The sequence below is a fragment of the Marmota monax genome, unplaced genomic scaffold, assembly GCF_021218885.2.
Source record: "Marmota monax isolate L192 unplaced genomic scaffold, Marmota_monax_Labrador192_F-V1.1 WCK01_AAM20220418_F8-fsc00008, whole genome shotgun sequence".
Lineage (NCBI taxonomy): Eukaryota > Metazoa > Chordata > Mammalia > Rodentia > Sciuridae > Marmota > Marmota monax.
This window is the reverse complement of record NW_026694432.1, coordinates 26,595,003-26,621,069: the sequence shown is the minus strand read 5'-3', so window position 1 is coordinate 26,621,069 and position 26,067 is coordinate 26,595,003. Positions and strand designations below refer to the sequence as shown.

The following is a 26,067-nucleotide window of genomic DNA, read 5'->3' as shown; positions in this document are numbered from 1 at the left end:
CCTTCTGTAAAACATGTCATAATTCCTCCCTCCTCTTCTACCAAAGATCGTATTGTGAGGTGCCTGTTAACGGGTGAAGTGAAATTTCCCCCATTTTATCGGGGGTTGGCTAACAAGTTTGCTTTAGTGTTTATGTGGCCCTTTGTCTTCCAGCCCCCCATCCACCATCATCACTTGCATCCTCAATTTTTAAAAATAAATAAATGCACAGTCAAATCTAAGACATTTCACTTTATTTAAAAGAAGCCAATATACAGGATATAAAGGGCATGATATTTACAATAGTACAGTAAACAGGTTGGTTTCCCGGTAGGATCAGTAGTCTTTCAGTGAGTACAAACCCCCCTCCCCAGTGATGTCAGACCCAGCTGGCAGACGAACAGCAACAGTGGGATAGGACGGGACTAAAAACCAGGTAGATGCTAAAATGTCCACAAAGGGGTCTTGGTAGGGAGCTTTGCTTCATGTCTTTGAGAGCTTGGGAAGGAGGGAGACGGTGAGCAGTGCACCCATCCTGTGCCAGGAAGTCTTCCATGAAAGAAAACTCCCTCCCAGAGAGAATCCAACTTTCCCCTTACCCACCGGCAGATCAGATGTTCCACTCTAGGAAAGTGGCCATCTAGAGCCAAGCTCATTGTCCCAGGAGGAGGACCAGGTCTAAGGAAACCCGCAGTATACTGGGTCCTTCGTCCAGAACCCTGCAGGAGCACAAGGACTGCAGCCTTGGGCCCGAGTAGGCACAGCCAGGGCTGCTCTCTGGGTGTCTTAGGGAATTTCCAGACCTGCCCCGGCTGCCTGACATCTGGGACCCACGAAGACCCAGGTCCAAAGGAGGTCTTGTGCTCCCGAGCCCTCGGCCCCATCACCACCCACAGCCTGCTGCTTCCCAGCCCTCTCCCAACACAGCCGACTGGCAGATCGGAGCTGGGGTACCTAATCAGAGCTGACTGAAGCAGAGCTTGTCCCCTACCAAATGCCCCCTTTTCCAACCACTCCCCTCAATTTGGAAATCCCTGCCGCCCACCTATCTCTGAAAGTGCCTCCCCCCACCAAGACTTCCAAAGAGTAGAGGGATCAGGGGAGAAGGAAACAGGGTGGAGTGGGCTCGTCTCTGCTGAATGCGCTCTTGGGTGTGGATGAGGTCAGGAAGGCACGTCAGGGGCCGGGGGTACTGATTACATGAAATCCAGCAGCGACATGCACAATATCTTGTCCACAGAAAAATGCTGGGCTACCTCAACTGCCTACCGTAGATTTAAAAAAACCTTTCCTTTCATAAAAATAGATGAGTCTCTTGCTTTATAAATAGATTACATTTAGCTTAAGTTACACCTTTATATTACCCCCTGCCCCACCCCCTTTCCTCCCACCCCAAGCCACAGTAGTTGGACTCTCCCCGTCATCTGAGCTCCAGGGCGGAGTCCAGGGCGGACTGGTCCTCTGGAGCCTCCAGTCATATTGCCATGAGAAAGCAAAATGTGTTTGCTGGCCAATCATTTTTTTCACCGTTCAGAATCTCAGAGGAGTGTGTGTGTGTGTGTGTGTGTTTCACAATCAACCAGGGAGTCAAAAGAATGCTACCTTCTCTGCTGCTCCCCCATCCTGTGTATTATAAACCCCCAAACCTAGGAGAGTGAGAGTGAGAGAGGGCAGCCAGGAGAGGCCATCTGAGAAGGAGTCTAAGATACCAGTGTCAATATGACACCGGGCTTCCAAATAGAAAACCAAAAAAATGAAGTATTTACAGCTCTACAAAGGACGGACCAGCTGGCCCCAACTGGGCCACGTGCTGCCCCAGTGAGCGGTGGGGTCTTTCTTGGCAAGCTGTGGGCTCGTGGCGAGGGGTCAAGCAGGGCCCACTGGCAACCAACCTAAAGAACTGAGTGGAGTGGACAGTGACCAGGCCAGACCCAGGGCCCTGCCCAGGAGGCAGCTGGCCACACCCTGGTCTGCTCTCCTCCCCACTGCCCCAAAGCCTCAGCTCCCCAGAGGAGAGCAGGTGGTGGGAGCCAGCAGGAAGGGACGCTCAGGCCAGGGACCCTCTCTGGCACCAGCCATTCTCACACTCCCTGGACAAATCGGAGCACCCTGAAGACAAATGGCCTATGTGGACAAGGGGGAAGCAAACTAATACCACAGGACACCACCACCACCGTGACCTCTGTCCCCCAAACACTTACACTGCTGCCCAACTGTCCTAACTACAGATAGGTCTGTGACCCTCCCACCACCTGGAGGAACAGCCCAGGGCTGGCTCTCACCCAGCCTGCCCCACAGCCCTGGACGCCTCCCTCAGCCCCAGGCTGGGGACACCCACGGGGGCGGCCATCTTCCTGCCCCCATGGAAATGGGAAATCTCTTCAGCAGCTAAGGTCTAAGCCCAACCCGCTCCGATAACCTTTGGTTAAAATCAAAATAAAACAACAACAATAATAATAATAATCAGATATGTGTGAACCCTGTAACCTTTACAACAAGGGCCAGTGAGGAGGGGGGAAGGGGCTGTCTCTCTTCCAAAACCTTGATCCCTCCAAGTACCTGCCAAAGGAGCTGTCTGGCCATCGAGAGATGAGGAGGTCAGAAGCCGTGCCGCCAGACTGCCCCGGGGGCTAGCAGGATGCGCCCCCCAAATAAAACAAAGGGAAAAGCTCAGGAGAAACACCACCAGATTCTGATAAATTATATCACAGGCAATGACTCTCTCTCTCTCTCTCTCTCCACATATTGATGAATGCAATGTACAAGGGTTTTAAGACAGCAAAACGTGGGGACAATGGACGAGAGAAGGCCCTGAACGGCCAGTGGCACCCTGCAGAGGGGAGTCAGGGAACCACCAACCCTCTCCAGCCAGAGTGCTCCTCAGCCCACGAGGGGGCACGTTTTCGTTTCTTTGACCTCCAGAGGGAGCTCCTGGGCCAACAAAAAACAAAAATGGGCACCCACCCACTGGAGTGGACACACAGCTGTGGGGAGGAAGCCTGCTAGACTGATTCCCAGCTGAGATTTGGTGGGTGGTCTCAACAAAGGGCCCTCCAACTCAGGCCCCCTCAAACCGTGGGGAGATACTGGCTCAGATGAACTCCCCAGCTGGTGGGTAAAGTGAATGACGGAAAAAGGCTCACGTGTCCATGCGCAGAACAAGGACGGCCCCCACTGGGGTTCTCCTCAAGCCACCTCCAGACACTAACCCACCAGCAGCCCCTGCCACCTCCCTCCGCTTCCCTTTCCAATGCCTCTTTCCTGCCAGTGGCCTAATACCAGGTGACCACAGGACAGTGGAGAACCAAGATGGCGGCAGGCGGGCACCAATGGGAGCCCTACCATGGACGGAAGAGGTACCAGGCATGGCCCCTTCAGACTTTCTCACAGAGAAATTACAGCTCTATAAATCCTTATTATTGGCTGGAGAGGGAGAGGAGAACATCAAGTCATCAGGACAATAAAAGCGCCCCAAGCCCATCCCAACTCCACAGAGGTCCCCAAGAAAGCAAGTGGTCAGGTGGGGCGGGCCTGGCAGGAACGCAGGCCTCGCTCCCAACCTGGACCTACGGAGGCGCACCCTCGGAGGCTTCGAGGGAGATGGCTCCAACCTCAGCCTCCCTCCCAGCTCCGGGGGAGAGCCAGGAGCCGGGAGAGGGCCTGCCATCCAGGAAGATATAAGGCAAGCTGCTTTTTGTTTTGTTTTTTTTGCATAGTAGTTTAAACACAGTGAGGCTCCACCCCCCGCCCCCCACAGTGCCTTGTCCCTCTACTTTGCCACTAGATCCAAGACAGAAAGTAAAAATTGGTCTTCCCTCCCTTCCTTCCACCTTTCTCTTTCAGTAAGTGAGGGCCCAGGAGGTCCCCGCCAGGCCCAGAGGCAAGAGCTCCTTCCCAGGGAAGGGAGAGCCCTCCCGGGTGTCAGCAACGGGGAAAGGGAGCCAAAGCTCATGGCCAATCAGAGCAGCAGGTGGGAGGGTAGAAACCGCGCGATGCAGGCCGGGCCCCGCCCTCACCTTAGAGTTTTGTATAAAAACACCTGCCAGGAATAAATCTTTGGAGCTCAAAGTGGCTCAGCTTAAGGGAGAAGGCACAGTTCACACTGCATCCTCCGACAGAAGTCTGCATTTGTAACGTGGAGAACAATAGAAATTGACAGCACCATTCCTTGGGTGGGGGGTGGATGGAGAGGGGCACTGGTCGTGGGGGCGGTGGAAGGAAGCAGCGGTCCCTTGGGGCCTCCAGAGAAGGGCAGGCAGAGGAAGTCTGTGTGGGGAGGACTGGAGCCCCTGGGAGGAACCTTCCTGGCCCCCTGGAGAGGAGGGGCGCAGGCCCATCACCAAGACCACCAGGTGCCTGGGGCTCCGTCATCAGCTGACCATCGGCTCCACGTCCCCCTCCTGCTCCAGCTCATCTTGGATTTCGTCTGTACTTCCTGAGTCGCTGCTGGCCACAGAGCTGGGGGACGGCGAATTCCTGGGAAACATGGGGAAACGGGGGACAGTCAGCATGGGGGGGCTCCTGAGGGGATCAAGGGACAGGAAAGCCGAGCAGCCACCATCTGCTCTCAGAGGGCTCCTGCCCTAAACCCTGCCCTTGCTCTGTTTGTTTAGGAACCTTCAAGCTCATGAGTTGAACTTGACTCTGGAGACCTCTCGAGTTCCCGTGCCCCGGCCTCTACTTTCACCAGGCAGAGAGCTCCTCAGGAGCAGGGGCCATGGATCAAGCTTGGTTCCTATCCTGCAATCATCCCATCCAGGTCCAGGCACATAGTAGGTGCTCACTAAACCTCAAGTCAGGAGGCTACCCCAGCCGGAGGTCAACCACGCTGTACTGCGATTCGGGCTCCATCACACTTGGCTGGGGACAGGGGCAAGCTGTAATCGCAGTGTGTTCTGGGGATTCCACGAGTTGAAGAGAGGACAGGCTAAGCACACACTGCTCCCCACAGAGCTGCTCTCTAGTGACAGCCATCACAAGAGCCAGGATTGCGAGCCGCACATATCTGTGCTCTAGGCCAAGCATTCTCCACGTGTGACTCTATTATCAGCGTGTCTTTCCCCCAACAAAGCTGTGTGTCCTGAAGGCCCGGGCTCGCTCTTTGTGGGCAAGGCCTGATGCATGTCAGTCTCCTGGGGCAGACCCATCTGGGCCCTGGGTCAGGAGACGGGAAAGGAAGAAGGGAATTCACTTCCGACAGACCAATGGGAGCCCGAGCCCCCGCAGGGGGGGAGGGCCCTGCCCACCTCCCCACGGCCCCCTGAGCGCTGAGGCCCCGACTGCTCATTTCTGGATCCCCGAGGCCTCGCACCCAGCAGGCCTTTGGCAAGTACCCGCTGAATCATGGGGACAGGGTTGCTGTGGGAGTTCCATGAGGTGTGCTGGGTAAGCCACCCAGCACACAGTCGGTGGGCTCATGTTCACAGGGTGCACGGTGGTTGCGTGGGTGGGTGGGTGGGTGGACAGACCGACGGTGGGGAGATGACACTTAGGCAGGTTGTGAGGGGCAGCCCAGGAGCCCCCCTGAGGACCCGCCGCTGACTCCCCGGGAGGCCAGGTCCGCACCTGTCTGCAGAGCCTTTGATGAGCCGGCGGCAGGTCTCCATCTGCACGTCCAGGCCCCGCTTCATGCTGCACATCTCCATGTACTCGTGCAGGTGCCGGTTCATGTCACTCTTGGCTGTGGCCAGCTCCAGCTGGGAGGGACCCCAGGGAATAAGTGAGGACAAGCCATCTTTGTGGCAGATCCCCGAAGACCTCCCTCCTCCCTCCCTCTCTGGGGGCCCCCACTGCACCACGCCCTCAGGACCTTGCCTCATGGACACCGGCCCCTGGCCCTCTGCTGCCTGGTCCACATCCTTTGCTAGTACTTCTGGTCAAAGGGGAAGGGTTGCTTAGCAACCCCGAGGCAGTGCCTCCTGATTGTCCCACCGAGTGTGGCGACTCCTCCTTGCTCAGCAGTGACTAGAGCCGTCCTGCCTCGTCCGTGGCTCTGGCCCTTCTCCTCTACCAAACAGCGCTCCCTCCAGGGAAGGCCCTGAGATCTCTTTCCCCAGCATGGTGACAGCATCAGGTGTCCCCTACAGAAGTGGTCCCGTGCACAGCCTCTGGAGAGAACAGGCCTGTGCGCTGCTTCCTGGCTGCGAGGCGTGGGCAAGGCACGGGCAAGGCGCTTGGTTTCTTTTAACCTCATCTCCTCCTCTGTATTATGGGAACACAATTCCTGCGGTCCGAAAGGACGTAAGGACACTAGGAGCATGTGCCTGTGAAGGGCTCACCCTGTGCCTACCGTTGCTCCAGATCACTCAAATGCCAGCTCTGGTTACTCTGGGATCCTCATCTCAAATGAATAATTAAAAAAACCAAAGACTCTCAGGGCAGGCAGGGGTCACTACCCCCCTCTTATAGCCCAGGAACCAAAAGCCTAAGAAAGACGGGACTCCAATACGAGGCAGGGAATCCAAGGCCTCCTGACTCCTGAGCCTGTGTTCACCCCACTTTCCAGCCCGCACCCATGTGACACTTCATCACCAGGAGCAGCAGCCATGTGGACCTGGGGGAGCCTCCCTTGAGGACTCTGTGGCCGCCCGAGCCCTCACCTCAATCTGGCCTATGGTCTCCTGGTACTCCTTGTCTCTCGTCTTGAAGAAGGATTCGGTCTCGTGGATCAAGTTGCCCAAATTCTCCTCTTGCTGGGGAAACAGGACAGAAGGGACAATTGAGCTGGGTGGTGGGGGCTGCACGGGAAGAAGAGGGTTGAGGGGTGGTGGGAAGGCGCTGCCCCAGCCCCCAGCCTTCAGGATGCCAGGCCCCGGGCCCACCTCGCCCTGGAGGTCGATGCTGGGGTTGCAGTTGGTGAAATCTTCCCAGAGCAGCAGCGTGTCCTCGTTCTCCTCCCACGTCAGGCTGTCACAGTCGTCATCGAAGTCAAAGGTCTCCCGCCTATGGGGGTGACATCAGAGGGCACAAGTGAACCCAAGCCAGGTTCCAGCAGCCCATACTGGGGACAGAGAGGGGTGCCTTCCCCCATGGTACGGCCTGCCAGGCTTCTTAACAAAGATGGGAGTGCCAGACACCGAGGTCACTTGTCATATCCAAAAAGAGTTTAACTCTTGTGAAATGCAGAATGTATTTATGCTTTATTTGTATGATTTATATTACACACACACACACAAACACACACAAGGACTTTTTTTAAGATACCAGGCTTTACTTAATGGAGACTAGAGATATCTTCCTCTCAAGTCCAATCTTTTTTTTTTTTTTTGACAGAGCCTGGACTAGCCACTGAGCATGCATTTAAAAAATATTTTTATTACAACATGTTTTTATTATGAAATATAAATATGAACAAACACTTGTATTGAAATGCAATCAATTCTACCCCAAAACAACCCTATGAGGTAAGCATGATTATTATTCCAATTTTACAGGTGAGAAAATGAGACCCAGGGATACGAGGTGACACACATGATGGACATCAGGATATCAGGGATAGGACAGAAGGCACACAGGACTCCTACATGCTGAAACTGGACTTGAATAAAAAACCTGAAGGTTTTAGAGCCTCCCAACTGGCTACAACTGGAAGTTGACCAAGCATTTGCCCAGGAATAACGGGTCCCTAAAGAGGCCCTGGTAACCCAACTGGAGGGGACATTAATGATCATTCCATCCAACACACCCACTGTCCCAAGGGAGGGCTGAGTCTAGGACTCCAACACATCAGTGGCACAGAGGGTGGGATCCTGTTCTCAGAATTCCAGCCCTGGGTTGCACCCAGGCCTGCACTGCCCCCATCAGTCCCTTCCTGGATCCTCTGGGGCACGGTTCCCTACCATCCTACAATGGAATGGGTTGGGGACCTCTGGGCAGTTGCCTCCAGCGCCCCCTAGAGTCAGGCTGGGCAGGTTCCCTACCCAACAGCTGTTCCTGCAGGAGCCTGTAGGTGGCCCCATGAGTCCAAGGACAAGATCTAGGGCTGGGATGGAGAGGGAGGCGCCACCAGGAGCCACTGGGTCACCCCCGTCACAGTTCACATACTCCACCCCTGACTTCACTTCCTTCCCAGTGCCTGGGATCTGAAGGAAACCCGGTGGCTGAGGATGGCGGGCCAGGAAGGACAGGAAGATAGACAAGAGCAAGAGCCTCCCCATCCCGCGGTGGCGGCCAGAGGAGGAGGGCTGGCCCCAGGCAGAGAGGCAGCAAATTCCTCCCTTTTTCCTTGGTCCGAAGCCCAAGCAACTGATTCGGATCAAAACAAAACAGCACTGACATGGGCGCGTCTGTTCAAAGACTTGGCTAGAACTGGCCCGGAGCGGCCTCTGGCGTGGGTCCACGGCTAGCGGATAAGTTAGAGGGAAAGCCAGGGCCTGTCCATTGGGTCCCTGCCACCTCTCCTGGAAATGCAGGACACGGGGATCAAGCAAAATGATCACAGGATTTATCTATTTATTTTTGAACTAAGGCCACTTTGCAACCAGAGAAATGTAATGAGATCCTGAGCCTCATGCAGACCCGTGGACGCTGCTGCACGGGTCTGGCCTGGCTTGGACCTGAGCACGCTTTTTACACACAGGAGCCATGTCCGGTGTGTGCCCTGTCCAGTTCACCCAACCTGGTCAGCTTAACACGAAAATGAGGACAATGATGTCTTCAGAGAAGCCCTTTCGCTCAACCACATGGAACCGACCTGGGGTCTCTGTGGCATTCCACTGTCCTAGGCTCGCCAATGTCACAGTGACATTCAGAAAACCCGGACCCCACCGATGGTTCTTTTCAAAAGGCCTCTGTCAGCAGAAGATGAGCGCGTGAGATCGTGTCGTAAGGTGAATCGGAGTCTGGGGGTCTCCTCGCCACCCTCAAATAGCAAACCTCCAAAATGCAGCCCCACAGGCCCAGGGGAGAAACAGGCAGGGGGCTCCCAGCACCCCCCAGTTCTGGCTCTTGCCCCTGTCACCTCATCCACACAGTCAGCCTGGCTTAGTGAAAAGGGACAGAGAGGGACAGTGATGCAGACACGGAAGAGGGACAAAGCCCTGGACCCAGAGCTGGGGCCTGGCTCTTCCTGGTCCTCGCGCCCGCATGCCCTCTCTGAGCCCATTTCCTCCTCCGTATGATAAAGGGGCTGGTGGCACGCTCCGGGGACAAGGTGATGCCAAGCCAGGCTTGCAGCTGGGAGGCCCAGGGAAAAGCTGCCTTCTCAGGGTCCCAACTACAAGGGACTCCAGGGGGAGAGCAGGCCAGTGGGCCAGAGGGAAAGGCAGACCCACAGATCAAGGCCCAAGCCTGCCCTGCCTCTCACCCAGTGCCCGCGGCTGACCTGCTGCCCCTCCCCATCCCACTTCAGGATACGACGTGGATTCAAGATGCATCTGGGTCAAGAACACAGCACGGACAAGCCAAGGCCACAGGGCCACGCTGGCCGCAGGTCGGCCACACCCGGGGAGTTTTGGCACACCAGCTCTCTGTGGGGCGGGGCGGGGAGCCCCGATGGTGAGCATCTGCCAATTTCCCGCAATGGCAATTTTTAAGTGACTAATGTGACATCACTGTGCCTGCCCACAGGTAGCACATGTGTTCAGTCAGCTTCCCAGAGATGGCACAGGCTGGCTCTGGCCACCACTGACCATGCCTGGCTGATTCTGCCATGATTGGGCAGCACCTCGAGGCAAGAGCACGCTCTCCCGACGCAGCCCAGGTCTGAATCCCGGGCACCCGCTGAGCACCTTGGCCGAGAAGCGCCTCAGCGTGGAGGACATTGGGAGAATGTCGTGGCCCTTCCAAGGCCCTGAGAGGGTGGCCCAGCCAGCCCACCAACGCAGAGGGACGTGAGGGGTGCCTGGGCCTGATCAGGAACAGCCCACAAGAAGACCACTGTACCTCTGCACCTTCTAGATTCATGACATCCACAGGCACAGACCCTTCTACGCATGAGCAGGGAGGGGACAGCCCAGTCCCTCATCCCACAGGCAAGAGCACCCCTCTCCCCAGCCAAAGCAATCCCTCCTCTGACCTCCCTTCTGGGGGTGAGGATTCTAAAACAGAGGACGGAGCGGGATGGAGGTAAATAGCACACACGCCTCACCATGTCCAAACTCAGCAGCGCTCTCAGGCCCTGTCAACTGTGCCCTGAGCCCTGGGACACTCACCCTCTCCAGCTCCCAACAGAGGCTGAAACCACAAAACTTCGAGACTATCCCTGTTGAACATGAACCCAAATTCCTCCAGAACACTGCCCTACGCACACCAAACACCCCTGTGGGCACTCTCACCCCAGGGCCCAGCCCATCCCGCCAGCCACCTGGGCACGGGGACACTCACAGTTGGTTAAACATGCGCTTCATCTCGTCCGTGATGTTCATGGAGCCAACCTCGTCGTCCGAGAACCGGTTCACCTCTCCATCCTGTTCAGAGATGTCATCGTCCGAAGTCACCTTACGCTCTTTCTTCTTGGGGACCACCTGGACCGGAAACGAAGAGATCATGATAACTGGGGGGCTGGGAAGGAGAGTGGAGGTGGGCGGAAAAGGAAACCGGCATCTCGGGGGGTGATGGAGCGTGGCCGGAGCCAGCCACTGCAGGGAAGGTGCGCAGGTCCTCTAAGAAGCGGGCGGCGTTAGCAGGAAGCGTGAGGGGTGACATGCAGGGTGAAGAATACAGGTGGCCCGGACCCTGCCCTCCCTGGGAGGCCTGGTGGTTGGGCCACCTCAGCTGGCCCTCCACCAGACAGGCAGCTCCATGACTGGAGGCAGAGGGGCCAGGCCAGGGTGCATGGTTGCCTGGGTGTCTCAGAGCCATCCACAGAGACCCCCAGACAGAGGCCTAAACAGCTGTGTGCCCCCAGTGCTCTCCTCACATGCACAGGCAGCAGACGGACAGGCGACCAGAGATCCACCCAGCTTCCACTCCAAGCAGACAAGACAAAAGCAAATGAGGGGCACAAGGACCTCCTGCTCCCCAGCACAGGGCCAGCAAGAAGGCACGGAGGTCACAAAAGGGGCCCAGTGAGGCCCCGGACCTCACCCAGCCATGTCCAGAGTCACACACGTAAAGCATCAGCACACCAGAGGGCCCTGGGCTCAAGCAGAAGCCAGATCACAACCCGACACTCAGGAAGCAGCCTCCAGAGAGTGACCCCTGTCCTCGTCAGCTGCGGCAGCCCCCGAGCCCTCTCCAGGGGACAGCCCCACCAGCGCTAACTGACCGCCATCTCTCAGGGCTGCCCACACTTTCAGTTAGGTCTGGGGGGTGCCGAGACTCTTCAGGGGAATGAAAACCTGCCACGGGCCACAGCTTCTCTTCTGCATCCTGAGGCCCACCTGCCGGGCTCAGGCTGTTCCCCCAGGTCTCCCTATAAGGGACACCACCATGGGGACCATGCCCAGGCCCAGCACCCAGAAGAGAAGGTGGGAAGGGAAGCAGTGGACACAGTGTGGGTCAGGAGCCGAGTCCTGGCGCAGCTCTGCCACTTGCTTCCTTGGTGCGGAACCCCGGGCCGCACTCCCCTGGGCCGTGGCGCAATCCGTCAGGGCAGTCGGGGGCCTACACGTCCGTGGTCCTGGGTCTACATTGTCCTGGGGAGGCCGTCGGGCCGGGTCGACGCTACCTCTCAGGAGGGGACGTGAGCAGAGGTGGAAGGAGGGAGGCAGGGAGGGTCTGCCGGGCAGTGGTGGAGGCCAGGGCTGCTCTGGGAGGTGGGGGGCAGCTGGTGTGCGGGGCGGCCCTAGTCACCTGGAAGATCTTGGACACGTCTTCCGAGTTCCGCTGCTGCGCGACATCGCACAGCTTGGCCGTGATATCGATTCGGCGGCAGATGTCCATGTCCACCTTCATGGCCTTTTCTTGGATCTTTGTGTCCAGGTCTGTCATGGGCTGCAGGGAGGACATCAGGGGTTACGTGAGCGAGGGACAGAGGAAGCATGGGGGCCGGCTGGAGAGGTGGGGAGAGCCCCAGGTGTCGGGGGAGGCCCCTGGAGTCCGGGGGCCTTGAGCCTGTCCTTCGGGTAGAGGGTGGGGTCAGCGCTGCTGGGGTGGGGATTGTGTGGGGACCTCGGGAGTGAGAGGCGCGGCCGTGTGTGCTGGTCTCCCCAGGGCTGCAAGGCGCCCTCTGGGAAGGGTGCAGAGTCCGTGTTTGTTAAAGCAAAGGAAAGAGACAGACACCCCACCTTGAGAGACGCCCTCCTTCTCCCACTGACACACCCACCCGCCACACAGGTGCCACCAAGGCCACTCGCTCTCCTGGATTCCTCCCACAGCCGGCAGTGGGGACCTGCCTAGGACAGTGGGGTCCCCCTGGACCCAATGAGGGGAAGCCAGGTGGCCACCACCTGAGCCCCCATGACTTCGCCCAGCCACACGTACGTAGCCGCAGGGCCCTGGGCACCAGGAGCCACGCCGGGCCGAGGCACCGGCACACAGCACTGCTTTCCAGCAGGCTCCCCCTACATCTGCCACTGCTCCAAGGAGGCTCTGCTTCCCTGTGCTCAGAGGGTCCCAGACTGCCCAGGACACACACTGGCCCTTCCTGACTCGACACAGCCACCCAGCTCAGCCCAGTCCACACTGTCGCCCGTGCCCAGACACCCAGGCCCCGAGCGGGAAGGAGTGGGGCCACACGCACGCGTCGAGAGCCCGGGGGCGGATGGGTTAAGCAGCAGATTAATGCATCTCTACTCAGACCGGGAAGCGGACGTGGGGGGCGGGAGGAGGGCGCCTGGTCTCCATGATGCATCCGTCACCCTCAGGTCACCCTCAGGACAAACGCAGCCAGCCAGGACTCTAACTAGAAGCCGAGCTCGGAGCCTCGGAGTGAAGGAAGCGTTTTGCATGATGGGTGTGGGGAGAGGTGGTGACACTGAGAGCGGCGGTGGCACTTACGTCACTCATGAGCCCCTTGAACACCACCAGCTCGGCCTTGAGCCTCTCGATCTTCTCGTTCATCTCCTCCTGGATGGCCTCGGCCTCCTGCGCCGCCTGCGGACGGAGATGGGCAGGCTTTAGGGGGAGCAAGGGGCACGAGGAACTGGACACCTGGTGCCTGCACGCCAGGGAGGGGGCGCCGAGGACCGCGTCCCGCCGGGCCCTGCTGACCCCTCCAAGCACTTCCCAAACATCATCACGGCGGGGGAGACAGGAGCGGTCAGGGTAACGAGGGCCCCGCGCGTTGAAATGCCAGGCTGACCCACGGCGCACTGCCAGGGACTGACCGCCTCTGGTCTTAAAAATGGCCACGTCACACATGCCCATGTGACAGGTGGCAGGCCGGGGACAAGCTGCGGAGGGGAGAACTGCAGGTGACCCTGACTCTGTTCTTTGTGCTTTTCTGATTTTCCAAATGTCCGACTGTGAACATGTTGGATTTGTAAAGAAAGAATACTTTGTTATAAAAGAAAGAGGGATGTTTACCCTTCTCCTTCCTCGCGGTGATAGTTACTTCAATCCGTCTCTTTCTTAGACAGTGAGTGCTTTTTTGTGTGTGGTGCTGGGGATTGAACGCAGGGCCTGGTGCAGGCACCCTACCCACTGGGCTGTGTCCCCAGCCCGACAGTAAGTGCTTGAAACATCAGACAGCAATTTTATTTATTCATCTATTTCTTCACTTACTGACTTATTTACTTGTGGCACTGGGGACGGAACCCAGGGGCTTACTAGGCAAGTGCTCTACCCCTGTGCTCTGTCCCTGGCCCAATGTTTACAATGTCTTGAAAGAACTTTTCTGCTCTTGTTCCCATTTGGCTGAGAGGAAAACAGAGGCCGAGGGGTGAAATGGGAGGTCAGGGTGCTCCGTGGGCGGGTAAGGAGCATTTTCTGTGGCACCTGCTGGGGCCAGAGACCCACCTGGACGTGACCACGGGCTCTCCCAGTCCCAGCTCAGGGGAACCACAAGCTGAGGGACAGGGGAACTTGGAGCCCACCTAGCCCAACGCAGGTGGGGAGACAGAGGGAACCAGGCTCTCCTGCTCCTTGGCTGAGTTTACCTGTCACCTGTGCTGGGCCCTTCCTAGCTCTCCAGCAGAGGAGGTGGACGGGACCTTTCCTCCACAGGGAAGAGGTGGGGGCAGCAGAAGTGACCACAGAGCAGGGCTTGTGCTCGGAGTCATTTTCCAGCTTTGTCCTATGAAGCCTGGGCCAACTGACTGTCCGCCTGACCCCCCCCACCCCGTGGGGACCTCCGAGGGCTCTCACCTCCTGCAGGGTGTCCACCATGGTCTGAAGGTTCATGCGTTTGGCCAGCTCCTCCTCCCATCTGCAAAAGCCAAGAGAACAGGGGATCAGAGGGGGACCTCCTTGTATCCAGGTAGCTCCAGCACCCACCCCAGGCTGTCCCTAGGCTGGGCCGGGGAGCAGCACGGTGACCCCATCCCCTCCTGCCCTCCCGGAGCGCCTAGCCAAGGGTGAGGGTGCAGGGAGACAGCTAGGCTGGCGCTAACCATAGTAGCAGCTGGTGACAGGGATCACTTCAAGACATGAGGCTGGCGCTGGGGGGCGGGCGGCCCAGAGGGTCACCACCCCTTCATGCAAACTGTAAAGTGTTGTACAGATGCTGGGGCTCCAGCTGCTGCAGCAAGACACAGCAGCAAAGCTGGCCTCAGCGCCAGGCAGCCGCCAGCTCCGCCCTCCCCACTTCTCTGCACCCACAAGAAACAAAGTCGCTACGCTGCACATGGCAGTCTTGGAGCCTATGTGTTTCGTAGCCCACGCTGACCAACACAGAAACCTACATAGGTATTGTTATTCCATTTGCAGATGTGAAAACTAAGCTCAGAAAGGTTGAATGTCTTGCTCAAAGACACACAGCTAGTCAGTGGGTGCAGTCAGAATTCAAACCCAGATTGTTTTATTACATTAAAGCAAAACCTAACAAATACAGCTCTCATTTACCTAACATTTATTATAGGCCAGACTCGACTCTAAGTACACCTGAAAATCATTTCATTCATGTACACAATTGGTTGAAAGAACAGGAAAAGATAGAGGGGCGCAGACGCATGAGGGTTTAAGGCACCCCAGATTAACAGCAGACGGGGAGGAGGGAGTCCCTGGGGCCTCATGCTGACTGTAAAAATAGCAACATCAACAATGCCAGCTCCCTTTTTGGAGACTCCTCTGTAGCCGGGCACCTTTTGCACAAAGCAATCCAGCCCCGTGGCACGGGTGGGTTTCCCCCACGACAGGTGGAGAAGGCAAGGCTCGTGGCCACGTGCCCGAGGTAGAGCGAGGGAGGGGGTTCCGTGCTGACTGCTCAGCATCTCCCGGGGGGGGGGGGCTCCCCAGAGGCCAGGAGCCTCCAAGCCTGAGACCAGGGTCTCTGGCCCCTCCTCCCCCCCTGGAGGAGCCAGGGCCAGTTCCCTTCCCTTCCCCCCCCACCCCCGGGCCAGACAGATGAGCTTCTGTCTTGCTCCTCTGCAGCCCTCCCTACAAGGCCACAGAGCAGGAGTCTAGAGCCTTTAGGATGCTGTCGGGCCAGCTAAAAATAGGCCCCAGAGAGGGATGGACGGAGGGAGAGCGGTTACGTCACCGGCTTTTGGACACAGGAGAAAACGGATGCTGTTTGCACACAGACGGAAATTCCTCCCCTCGCTCCCGGCTCCCGAGGACAGCACTCTGCTCACTTTGGTCCTCACCAGCCCACCGTAGCTGCCCGGCCTACACCTGCCATGGGCTCCAGGGCCTGGACCCGAAGACAGCAGGGCTGGGGCTGGGGCTCCGCCAGCCCTGGAGGACACAGGGGACACTCAGGAGGCTCAGGGCCTAACCTGGAGGGGGCCACTCCCTGGATGCCCCTTGTCGTGCAGAGAGGGAAACTGAGGTCGTGAGCGTGCACGTGATTTGCCCAAGGCCACCTCTCCCGAGGACAGGCCCCCTGTGGGGACGGGATGCCAAGTGGGGGAAGTTCCCAGGTCACCCTCGCCGACCCTGCAGCACGGCATCTGAGGCTCCCCTCAGAACACTGGGCCCCAGCTGAATCATCTCTCCTGGCCGCTGTGCTCCGGGGCAAGGGGACTGAGAGCCAATGCTGCCGAGCAGGCCCGTGCCAGAGCGTCTGAGCCTCAGCCTCACCAGTGTCCTCACAGCCCCGGGCAACGAGGGGCGAAGAATGACACCCCTCTGCCCCAGGTGGGCCTGGGGGAAGGAGACCCCCGCCTTGCCTTTGAGCAACCCCAGGTGTGGAAGGCAGGGCAGGGGCCGAGAGGCCCATTGTACAGCTGGGGAAAACGAGGCCCAGAGAGGGAAAGTGATTGCCCTGAATCAACCCAGGGCGCCCTACGCCTGTGGATTCCCGATGGCGGCGGCAGCAGCAGCCGTTTGCTGGCAGACTCGGTCTGGGTCCCACATTGGTGGCTCAGCGCCCTTCACACACATCATCTCTTGGCTGTGAGTTATTAACCCTCTCTGGTAGAGAACTTTTATCCAAATCCATTTTGCAGATGAGGGAGCTGAGATTCAGAGAGGCAAAGTAATTGTCTAAGGTCACACAGCTCGTATACGGCTGGGATCCAAGCCAGCTCCTGCTCTGAAGCAGTTTCAAATAATGTGCCCAGGAATCACCTGGTGATCTTGTCACCGAGCAAACCCTGAGACGCTGATTCTGGGCGGGGCAGACGCTCCCCAGTGATACTGGCCGGCGCTTGGCACTGCAGTGGCCGGACTCTGAAGACCCTCCACTGGTGCCTCCACCTCAGCCCTCCCAGCCTGACCCTGCACCCCCGCTCCATGGTATGTCCCAAGCCGCCCCAATGGTGTGCCCGCTCGGGAGGTGTCAGGGCCTCTTCTTGGCAAAGCCGGGCGGCTCAGGCAGCTGGCTCACTGCTCCCAGAACACCAGAGACAGGCTCCGCTGCGGAGGGCAGCTGGCCGCCCAGGCCCGAGCCCACTGCCCTCGCCACGTCCCTCCCAGGAGTTTCGCAGGAAGGCCTGGCTCAGCGGGCCGTGATGTTGACAGTGCAGAAGTGTCTGCCCTTCTGTGACTCGCGGACTGGGGTGAAGGGCCAGGCGTGATGGGCTTGTGACAGCGCCCCAGACACCTGCGTAGACTGCGACTCCGCCCAGAGAGGGGGAGCGCCGGCTTCACCCCAAACTGGCTGAGATTTCAACACCTGCTCCCCAGATGTCCCACAGCCCGGGTCTGTCCCCTGCCCTGGGTCTGTCTAGAGCGAGGCTTCGGCAGAGGGGGCTCAGGCAGAGGGAAGAGCACAAGGCCAGGGCCGAGGGAGGGCACAGGCTGGGGCACCAGCAGGAGGGTGCATCTGCCGCGGGCCAAGGGGGCGGACGTGGTTTCTAAAGCCCTCGCCCCCGACTCCCAACCCCAGTCCGTGGCTGAGCCAAGGACTGGCCAGAGTCACGGCTGCGAGTTAACAAACGGTGGCGCCTGGATTTGAACCCAGGTCGGGCCCAATCCAACCTCTGGGCCATCCAAGGCGGGAAGGGCTGCTGGGAACTTCTGTGATGGTGAGCTGAAGGGGACCCTGGTGGGGTCACCTTAGAGACACCTTCAGGGCAGGAAGTTGAGCGTCTTCAAGAATGCCCCTCCGCAGGCCCCCTTCCCGGCTCGTGGGCCCCCCACTTCTCTCCTCCAGTGCTGAGGAGGGAAGGGGGAGGGGACATTCCCTGACTACCCTGGGGGTGACCTCAGGCAAGCCAACCCCACGTCCATAGTAAAATACCACTTAATCCCCCAAAGGACTGTCCCCATGTCACAGGCAGGGAAAGAGACTCAAGCCGGGCTGTCCTTCCTCTTGTCCTCCCCTCCTCTGCCCCCTAAAACCCCATCCCTCTCCAGGCTTGTCTGGAATGTCCTCCCCTCCCCAAGCCTGGAGCCACTCAGCTGGACTCCAGGGTTGAGGGGTGGGGGCCGCTGTCTTCCCAGGAAGCCTGGTCACTGTGTCCCATGGCTCACGGCTCTCGCCAAAGGAGCCAGCCCATGATGCCAGGGACAGCGGCGGGCCTGCAGTGAGGCCACTGCACCTTCACCTTCACCTCCACGCCCCTAGACGTCCAGGGCATCCTGGCCCGGCTGATGGGGTGGGCGAGGCCCCTGCTGGTGCTGGGGAGGGCGGCAGAGCCGTCTACAGCTGGGGTCGGCCACACCACGGGGCAGGGGACTGGTGACAGTGGCCACTCCTTGCTCTGCTGTCTCCCTGCACCTGCGACACCCGGGCCTTGGTGAGGCGCTGGGCATTGAGTGGCGACTCCCTCGCCCCCTGCTCACCCCCTCCCCTCTGGAGCATCCTCCCGGCCGGGGGCACCCAGGAGCCCCGAGTCCAGCCGCGCCACCACCAGCTCCAGAGCCTCTCCCAGGAGACACAGCCAGGGATGGCCGAGGGACGGCCAGGGCAGGAAGCAGGCCCAGGCCGGCGGAGAAATCCCCTCCCACTGCTCAGAGCCCTCCAGGGCCGGGGAGGGGAGGCAGGGACCTGGGACAGTAGGCACAGCAGCTGCAGCTCTGGGGCCCGGGCCACCATCTCAGCGGAACAGGCGCACACGTGGGAGGGGGGTGGCCAGGAGGGGCAGGCGGCAGCGCCGGTCCCAGCCAGATGTGGTCTCCCTGCATTCCTGAGGAGCCACGGCTGGGACCACGTGACTGACGAGAAGCCTTGGCTGGCCATGGGGGGAGGGGGCAGCTTCCAGGCCAGCCCCCAGCCCCCGCCCAGGCCAGCTCCCCCTCCCCCATCAGCTCAAAATGACACAGACTCAGGAACAAGCCCACAGAGCCCGGCCCACGGTGGGGCGGAAACCCACCGCTAGGCCAAGGGAGAGGGGCGGCTGAGTCACAGGCTTCTCACTTCCTGTGCCGGCAGAGAGAGGGGCTCAGCTCTGGAGAGGGAGGCGAAACAGTTCAGGCGCCAGGGACAGCCTGGGGCTGCTGGGGAGAGAGTCCTGAGACTCCTGGGCAACAGACGGTCAGCTCCTGCCCCACCACTTTCCAACTGTGTGACCTTGGGCAAGTCGATCACCCTCTCTGGGCCTCAGTTTCCCCACCAGTGAGGTGGAAGCACACCCCTCCTTCTGGGTTGGAGGGCACGGGTGTCTGGCTCGGTAGTTGGGCAGGAGCTGGAGGGCGCTGCAGGAATGGTGCACACCTTGCTGGGAAAGGCGGCAGCTGGCACGCCCGGCCAGCTCACTCAGGGGAGGGGAACATGCTCAGGTGAGGCTGGCTTGAGACCATCGGTGGGCCTGGCCTCGGGCAGAGGCAGGCGGGGACGGGAGCAGCTTCCTTCCTGGGGCCCGGGGGCCCAGGGCCCGTGCCATCTTTGCTCCTCCCTGGCCGCAGGGAGCTCATCTCGAGGCAGCAGGGCGCATGTTGGAGCGCGGCTCCAGCACAGGGGCCTCACCAGCCCAGGCCCCTAGGTGTGCTGACACAGCGAGACCAGGGCCAGGTGCCTCCTGAGCTGGAGGAGAGGTTGCCAGGAGAGACAGACCCGGGCACCCACTGGCCACCAAGACCAGGCGGGTCTACCGCGGAGAGGACCTGGAGCCCCGCCCACTGCCACCACACTCCAAACTCCTCCGTCCACACCACACCCCTGCGCCCCCTGGACAGTCCATCGGTGGCAGAAAGGGCAGTGGAAGAGGGCCAGCAGGAACACACGTGGGACCCCCACCGGGAGCTCCTCGGGCAGCCAGATGTGGTCTCTGGGCCCCCTGGCCTCCTCCTCCCACCTGGTATCTGTCTAGAACAGGACAGAATCCCGTCCATCCCGCCTGCCCTGCCCCTCCCGGCACCACCCCAGCCCACCCTCTTCACGGAGCCCCTGCTCCCCAGGAAGGGACGCCTCGCAGACATGCCCATCAGAGCTGCCCAGCTGTACTCGGCTGCTCTCGGAAGGAAACACAAATTAAATGCCAACTGATCGTCTCCACGGGGGAGGTATTCGCTTAATGTGAACACTTAACCAGGGCAGATTCCATTACAGGCGGGCACTAATGGCCCGGGCAGGCCAGAGCCCCAGCTGCAAACGCAACGGGGCCAGGTCAGCCAAGCCACGACGTCCAGTATGACCCCCACCAGCAGGCCACCTCTCAGCCTGAACCACCAGCCACCAGGGACTCCAGTGGGTGAGGTGGGAGCAGCCAGGCTGCTGGGGAGGCCAGCTCTAAAGTCCACGGGGAAGCGCGGGCCGTGGCAGGCATCAGGCATCCCTAATTCACTGCCTGGCCTGGACCCCAGTCTCCCCGTCTGCAACAGGATCTCCAAGAATCCCTCCACCTATGAGATTCACAGACCCGGGATATGGCTCCTCATTGGAGCCAGGAAGAGGTGACATCCTGGGTGGTGCCAGGCTTCTGGCTGCCTGCCCTCACCAGCAGACACCCCCTGAGCACCCTCTCCCTGGCTGAGAAGCAGGGGATGGGGTGGCGGCCTCCACTCATTCATCCGTATGTCACTCATTCATTCAACTAACAGTCCCTGGGTCCCTTGCCCTGAGCTGCTCAGGCCTTGCAGAATCAAAGATGACAATCATCTCTGAAGCCAAGGGAGTGCCCTCCTCCCAGTCACTTTCCCTTGAGCCATACAATGAGGTCAAACTGGATGCGTTGGGAGGACCCACCCAGTTAGGTCAGAAACCAACTTCTGTGGTCTGTGGACAAACACCCCACACTGGCCACAAAGCTGTCTGACGTTCCACAAAGTCTCAAGAGCCAGTTGGGACATCATCAGTTCTCGAGTTTGTAACTATGAAGTGGAGAAGAGTGCGAGGACCCTGGGAACAAGTCCCAGCCATACAGCAGCTCTGTCACCTCAAGCAAGTTACCCACCGTCTCTGGGCCCCAGAAATACCACCCCCACCTCATAGGGTTTTTGTAACTATCCTACAACATAACATAAAAAGGCCAGGAGCACCGTGACAGTCAGCGTCACCATCCCCATGAGTGCCAAGTGACAGTCACTCAGAGACTGGGAGAGTGCTGCAGGACTCTGACAGAGCCAGATTTAAGGGTGCCCGGCCCCAGAGCCACTATCCTGCCATAATCGCGTTGTTGAAGGTAAAGATAATGAACTAGGCGCTGACGTCACCTGGCTGGGTGGCCAGCGGCACATGGGGATGGGGGTGACAGACGGAAAGAAGACAGATGCTAATGCCACCCTATCCCTTGCTAGGAACCCAGCAAACACCTGCTTCTGCCCCACCCCCCGGGGCACCCTACAAACTGATGGGCACTTCTCGGCCCTCCGAGGTCCATGCTGAAAAGGGACACTGTGTCAGCAGGTGCTCGTCTCACGGTGCCACCCGACAGGCCTGGGCATTTAAGGGTGTCCTCCTGCACCAGCTGCTGGCTTTGTGGGCAAAGAGGGGGCCAGAGAGGCCCCAGGTCACCTGCCCCAATGCCACGCTGAGGGTGAGGCTGTATCATGAGCCACTGTCCTAACTGCCCAGTGTCTACATTTGCCAGGCTCCCAGGATGGTGAGACCTGGGATGGGTCACTGAGAACAGCTGTGGACGCTGACATCCGGGCAGCGTGCTGAGCAGCCCCTGCTGTGAGAACCTGACCGAATCCACACCCTAGTGGGCACTGCCCCCGCCCGCCGGGCCACGCTGAGGAGGGAAAGACTCCGGGAACGTCCCACGGCGAGAGGAATCTGTGACCCAAATTACAGACCACCGCGAGGTTCTGCAGCTCATTTCCAACCTCTCCCCCAGGGAGCCCTCCGAGACTTCCCCAGGCCAGCCGCCGCGCCCACCCAGCGCGTCCAGGGCTGGGCCCAGCCTTCCCCACGGCCACCCTTCCCGCCGCTCATCAGACCTGCTCTCCCAGCAGAAGGCCCCGGTTTACTGTGACATGCGTATTATGGGCTGGTCACCTTCCTCCCACCAGGGCTCTGTGAGCCAGGGGTCAGTCACTCCCACTTGACAGGTGAGAACCTCGAGGCGGGCAGAACCCCCTGCTCAAGGTCAGAGCCGGCCCACCTCAGGGTAAGACAGCGTCTCCCGCCCCACGAACCCCTCTCCCTCCACCCCCCAGCATGCTGCTCAGAAAATGCCCCAAGTCACCACGCCAGGGGCAGGGGCACAGTGCACACGGGGTCACAGTCACTGACCTGGAAGAGCCCCTGGCCGGGGCTGTGCTTTCCCAAGAGCCACTTCTCAGCTCGGAAAGGCCTTAGCCTCTGCCGGCCGGGGGACCGCTGGGGAGAGCACAGGGGGCACAAGGCTCCACCTTGGAGTCCAACAGGACGGGCTCAAGTCCCGACCCTCCCGGCCTGTGCTCCAGGCCAAAGGAATTCTGGTTCCCCAGTCCCCCGTGAGGTCCTCGAAGTCCCCCTTGGGCTGCTACTGTGTGGGAGACGTAATGAGCAGGCTCTGAGAAAGTGGAGACTCGTCCCCTCCCCTCCTGCCCGCGTGGTCCTGTCGCTCTGGTCGTGAAGAAGGAGCTAACAGAAGTGGGGCCGCGACAGCCAGTGCGCGTCACCACTAAGGACAGGCCCAGCTCCTAGGAAATGCCCGGCAGGTGGACGCTGTGAGAGTAGGCGGCCCAGCTAGGTGGCAGCTCCGTCAGGGACGTGGCCAGGGCTTGGGCTCCAGGTGTCAAGCCAGCCCCCGCCATCAACGCCTGGAAACAGAGGGCTGGGAAGACAGGACGCCTCCCGGCCCTCGGGTCCAGCCCAGCACACACCCGAGAAGAAGCCTGTGGACCTGAGCTCTGGATGCTCCTGGAGCCACCAGGCCCTCAGCCAGGGAGCATCCGGTCCACACCCATTCAACACCAACTCCTCGTACCCTCCTCCACGCCTCTCCCACGCCCAGGCCCTGGAGTCTTCATGTAGATCTGGGCTCCTCTCGGTGCCTCAGGTAGAGAGCATCTTCACTAGCACCATGTCCTCAGGGCCATCCATGTCACAGAGTGTCAAAATGTCCTCGCTTCTACGGTTTGGATATGGTTTGAGAGTGTCCTCCACGGATGGTGTGTGGGAAGTTTGGTCCTCCGTGAGCCCCACCTCAGAGGGACAGCTGAGGCCTAGTGGGAGTTGGTGAGGTCCTTGGGGGTGCTGCCCTCAGGAGGGACTGAGGTGGTTCTCATGGCACCCCAGGCTGGTTTGCTCAAAAGGGTCATAGACAAGGGAGAGCCTGGCCCCTCCTCACTTTCTGCTTTCCTGTGTCACCAGGTCACTCCCTCTCACACATGCTGCTGCCATGATGCCATCTGCCATGATGTGACATGGCCAAAGGAGCCCTAGTCAAATCTAGAGCCACCCTGTTTGGATTTTCAGTTTCCAAAACTATGACCTAAATAAACTTTTTTTTTTAAATGTTACCCAGCCTCAGGTGTTTTGTGTTAGCAACAGAAAACAGACCAATACATATACTCCTTCCGTTTTTTTTTTTTTTTGGTGGTGCTGGGGATGGATCCCAGGGAGGGACATGTGCATGCTAGGCAAACTCTCTACCAACTGAGCCACATCCCCAGCCCCCCTTCCATATCTTTTTAGTGTTAAATGATGTCATGTATACTTGGTCAAAAAGTCAAAGCCATTTAACTTTTAAGAAGACAAAAACACCCACTCATGTACCCCTTGTTCTAAATTTCTAAATTGCAGGAGTGTTTTATGATGGTTACACAAGAGATGTGGGGTGATCAAGATCAGGTAAGCCTAACAATTCAAACCCACCCAAGTCCCCTCCCTGGGTGACCCTTGACATCAAGGGGCACATCCTGCCCAACTTTTCCCTATGAGCTTTTTAGAAAGCAGAAGTGGGATCAGACCATGTCGTTTTCAACAATGAGGCTCCATTCAACAATCAGCGGCATCCTTCTCACCAGGTGGTGGGGTGCCATCGGTTTAATGGGACCCCCACTGTCACTCCCAATCCTAGCAACCTGAACAGCACTGCTGAGAACATCTTGGTGCCTGACACAGGGAGACCCAAACTAGGGCTGCTGCAGCCCTGACTGTGGCCTGGGAGCTGGCCCCGCCACCGCCTGGCAGCCTCCATTTCCCAACGTCCCCAGGCCAGACCCGCTCTGTGGCTCTCCTCCCCACGTCAAAGCCTGGCCCATCTTGCCAGGACAGGGGGTGGCAATGTTGGTGACACAGCCCACTCTCTGGCCCCCAGAGACCCTCTCCCTCACCCCCTCCTGGGGTCCTCCAGCCCTTCCCTCTGGGCTCCAGCTCTTGCCCTATCCAGAGCCAGCAGGGGCTCTGGGCACCAAGTCTTTGGACACCAGGCCCAGAAGCAGGAGGCCCCCGGGTCCGTGCCCAGAGGGCGAGGGCCCCACCCAGGGACGTGTTTACAGCCTGGAGACAAACAGAGACTCCGAGGCTATTTTGGAAACCTAATGTGCACCTTGGATCTGTCCACTGTTTATGCCAAGTGACTGAGCGGCCCCCCAGTAGGCGCAGGGCACACTGGCTCAGCAGGGGGCCACGTCACTCACCCAGCAGCCTGGGGCAACGGCCTCAGATTCCAAGGCTCCCTTGTCACCTGCAGGCTGGACAAATGAGGGCTTGGTGGCCAAGGACAGCCTGCCAGGCAAGCGCCAGTTTAAAACAAGGCTCCGTGTTGGAGCCAGGGCCCAGCGTAGGGCGGTACAGTGGAGGTGGACAACCCCGGGCATTCGATGACGGTGACGTGCGCACACGGCCCCACGTGAGGTGACAAAAGTGCAAAGAAGCTGGGCGGGGCGCCTGCCTGTGATCCCAGAGACTCGGGAGGCTGAGGCAGGAGGACGGCTAGCTCAAGGCCGCCTGGGCCATTTGGGGCGTGTAGCTCAGGGGTGGAGGCCGGGTTCAAAAGAGCACAGCGAAGAGCCAGCCGAGAACCAGGACCAGCATTCGAGGTCCAGGTCCCTCGGGAACGAAGTCTGAGGCACAGAGGGGTGAAGGGACGTTCCCAAGGTCACACAGCCAGGCAGGGCTCAGACCTGGCCAGGGGAGGACAGCGTTCCTGGCCGTCCCTGGGGAGGGTGGGAAGAGGGCCGCCAGTTACCCGTGGGTTTGTGCAAGTGCGGGTGGGTCGGGGTGGGGACGGCCCCTGTGTGACTGTCTGACTGTCCTGACTGGCCGGGAAGGGGCCGGCTCCAGGCACAGCGGGGACAGCCACTAGCCTGCAGTGGCTCGTGCCAAGAGGGGGATCAGTGACTAACACGGTTCACCCCGACTCCACTCCACACGAGCCAGAGGGGGCCGGGGGGGACACTGGCCCCCACCCAACACCCACAGAGCTCCCGCCACCTATCCCCAGGACCAGGGGGCCTCTCAGCAGAGAGAGGAGGAGTCCCCTCAGGCAGGAGGGCGAGACAGAAGCTCCCGGCACCCTGTCGTGGGGAAGCCTTGACCCCGGGATTTGGAAGCCTCTCACTTCCTCGAGCCCCTTCTGCTGAGGGGGAAACTGAGGCTCACGGGGCTGAGGTGACTCGCTCAGGACCACGTGATGGCGACAGGCAACATCGTGAATGGCGAGCACGTCGGGCACCGTCCACTCGGCTCGGAGCGGCATCAGTGTTGTGCTTATCTCAAAGACAAGGAAACAGGCCTGGGGACGTGGAGGGACCTGCCCGAAGTCACAGAGCCCTGGATCTGCCCGGCTCTGGGTCCCCTTCTCTTGCCCCGTGAGGAGGCAGAGCTGGTCGGGAGCCCGGGCTGCCTGACCCCAAAGCCTGCCCTGGCTTCTCTGTGGCGGTGGCCTCACACCGCAGGGAGAAGGTGGAGGAGGGTGTGCCTCAGCCCCCAGGGATCAGAGAGGACCCCACGCTGCATCGCCCCAAAACCTCAAGGGGGGAGCGCGGAAGGCCTGGCCCGGCTGCCAGGCCCCTGCGGACCCTGTGTGGCTCCCATGGCCTGGGCCAGCCCCACCCTGGGCAGAGTTCCGGGCCTCCAGAAAGACACAGGGCCGACCAGCGGGAGTCCCCCAAGGGCTGCCCGGATGCCGCTGGGAGCCCGCCCAAGGCCAGTCAGAGGGCCACCAACTCCAGCTGTGCCAAGGGGCTGGCAAGAGCACAGCTCCTCTTCTCACCCCGACCCTCCTGGGGACTCTCCTCCTGAGCCTCGTCCTCCTGACACACGGTCCCTGGTCGCACTCAGGAGGCAGCCGGGGCAGAGAGCCAGGGAGGAGCCAACCTGGGGAAGCAGTGAGGCACAGCCTGTCC

The 26,067-nt window shown here is 59.7% G+C and overlaps 1 protein-coding gene across 2 annotated transcripts in view; it reads right to left on the bottom strand.

The window, feature by feature from the left end:
* Positions 1-216: 216 nt before the first annotated feature.
* Iffo2 (intermediate filament family orphan 2) overlaps positions 217-26,067 on the bottom strand; it is a 41,764-nt gene continuing 15,913 nt past the window's right edge. The window contains exons 2-9 of one of the 2 annotated variants that reach the window (XM_046469071.2): positions 14,167-14,227; positions 12,859-12,954; positions 11,713-11,853; positions 10,303-10,442; positions 6,801-6,921; positions 6,579-6,671; positions 5,545-5,675; positions 217-4,455 (exon numbers count right to left, since the gene is read on the bottom strand). In XM_046469071.2, the coding sequence (XP_046325027.1) occupies positions 4,350-4,455; positions 5,545-5,675; positions 6,579-6,671; positions 6,801-6,921; positions 10,303-10,442; positions 11,713-11,853; positions 12,859-12,954; positions 14,167-14,227 (889 nt within the window). In that variant the 3' untranslated portion in view covers positions 217-4,349. The remainder of the gene's footprint in view (positions 4,456-5,544; positions 5,676-6,578; positions 6,672-6,800; positions 6,922-10,302; positions 10,443-11,712; positions 11,854-12,858; positions 12,955-14,166; positions 14,228-26,067) is intronic. The other variant, XM_058571112.1, reaches the window with a different exon arrangement.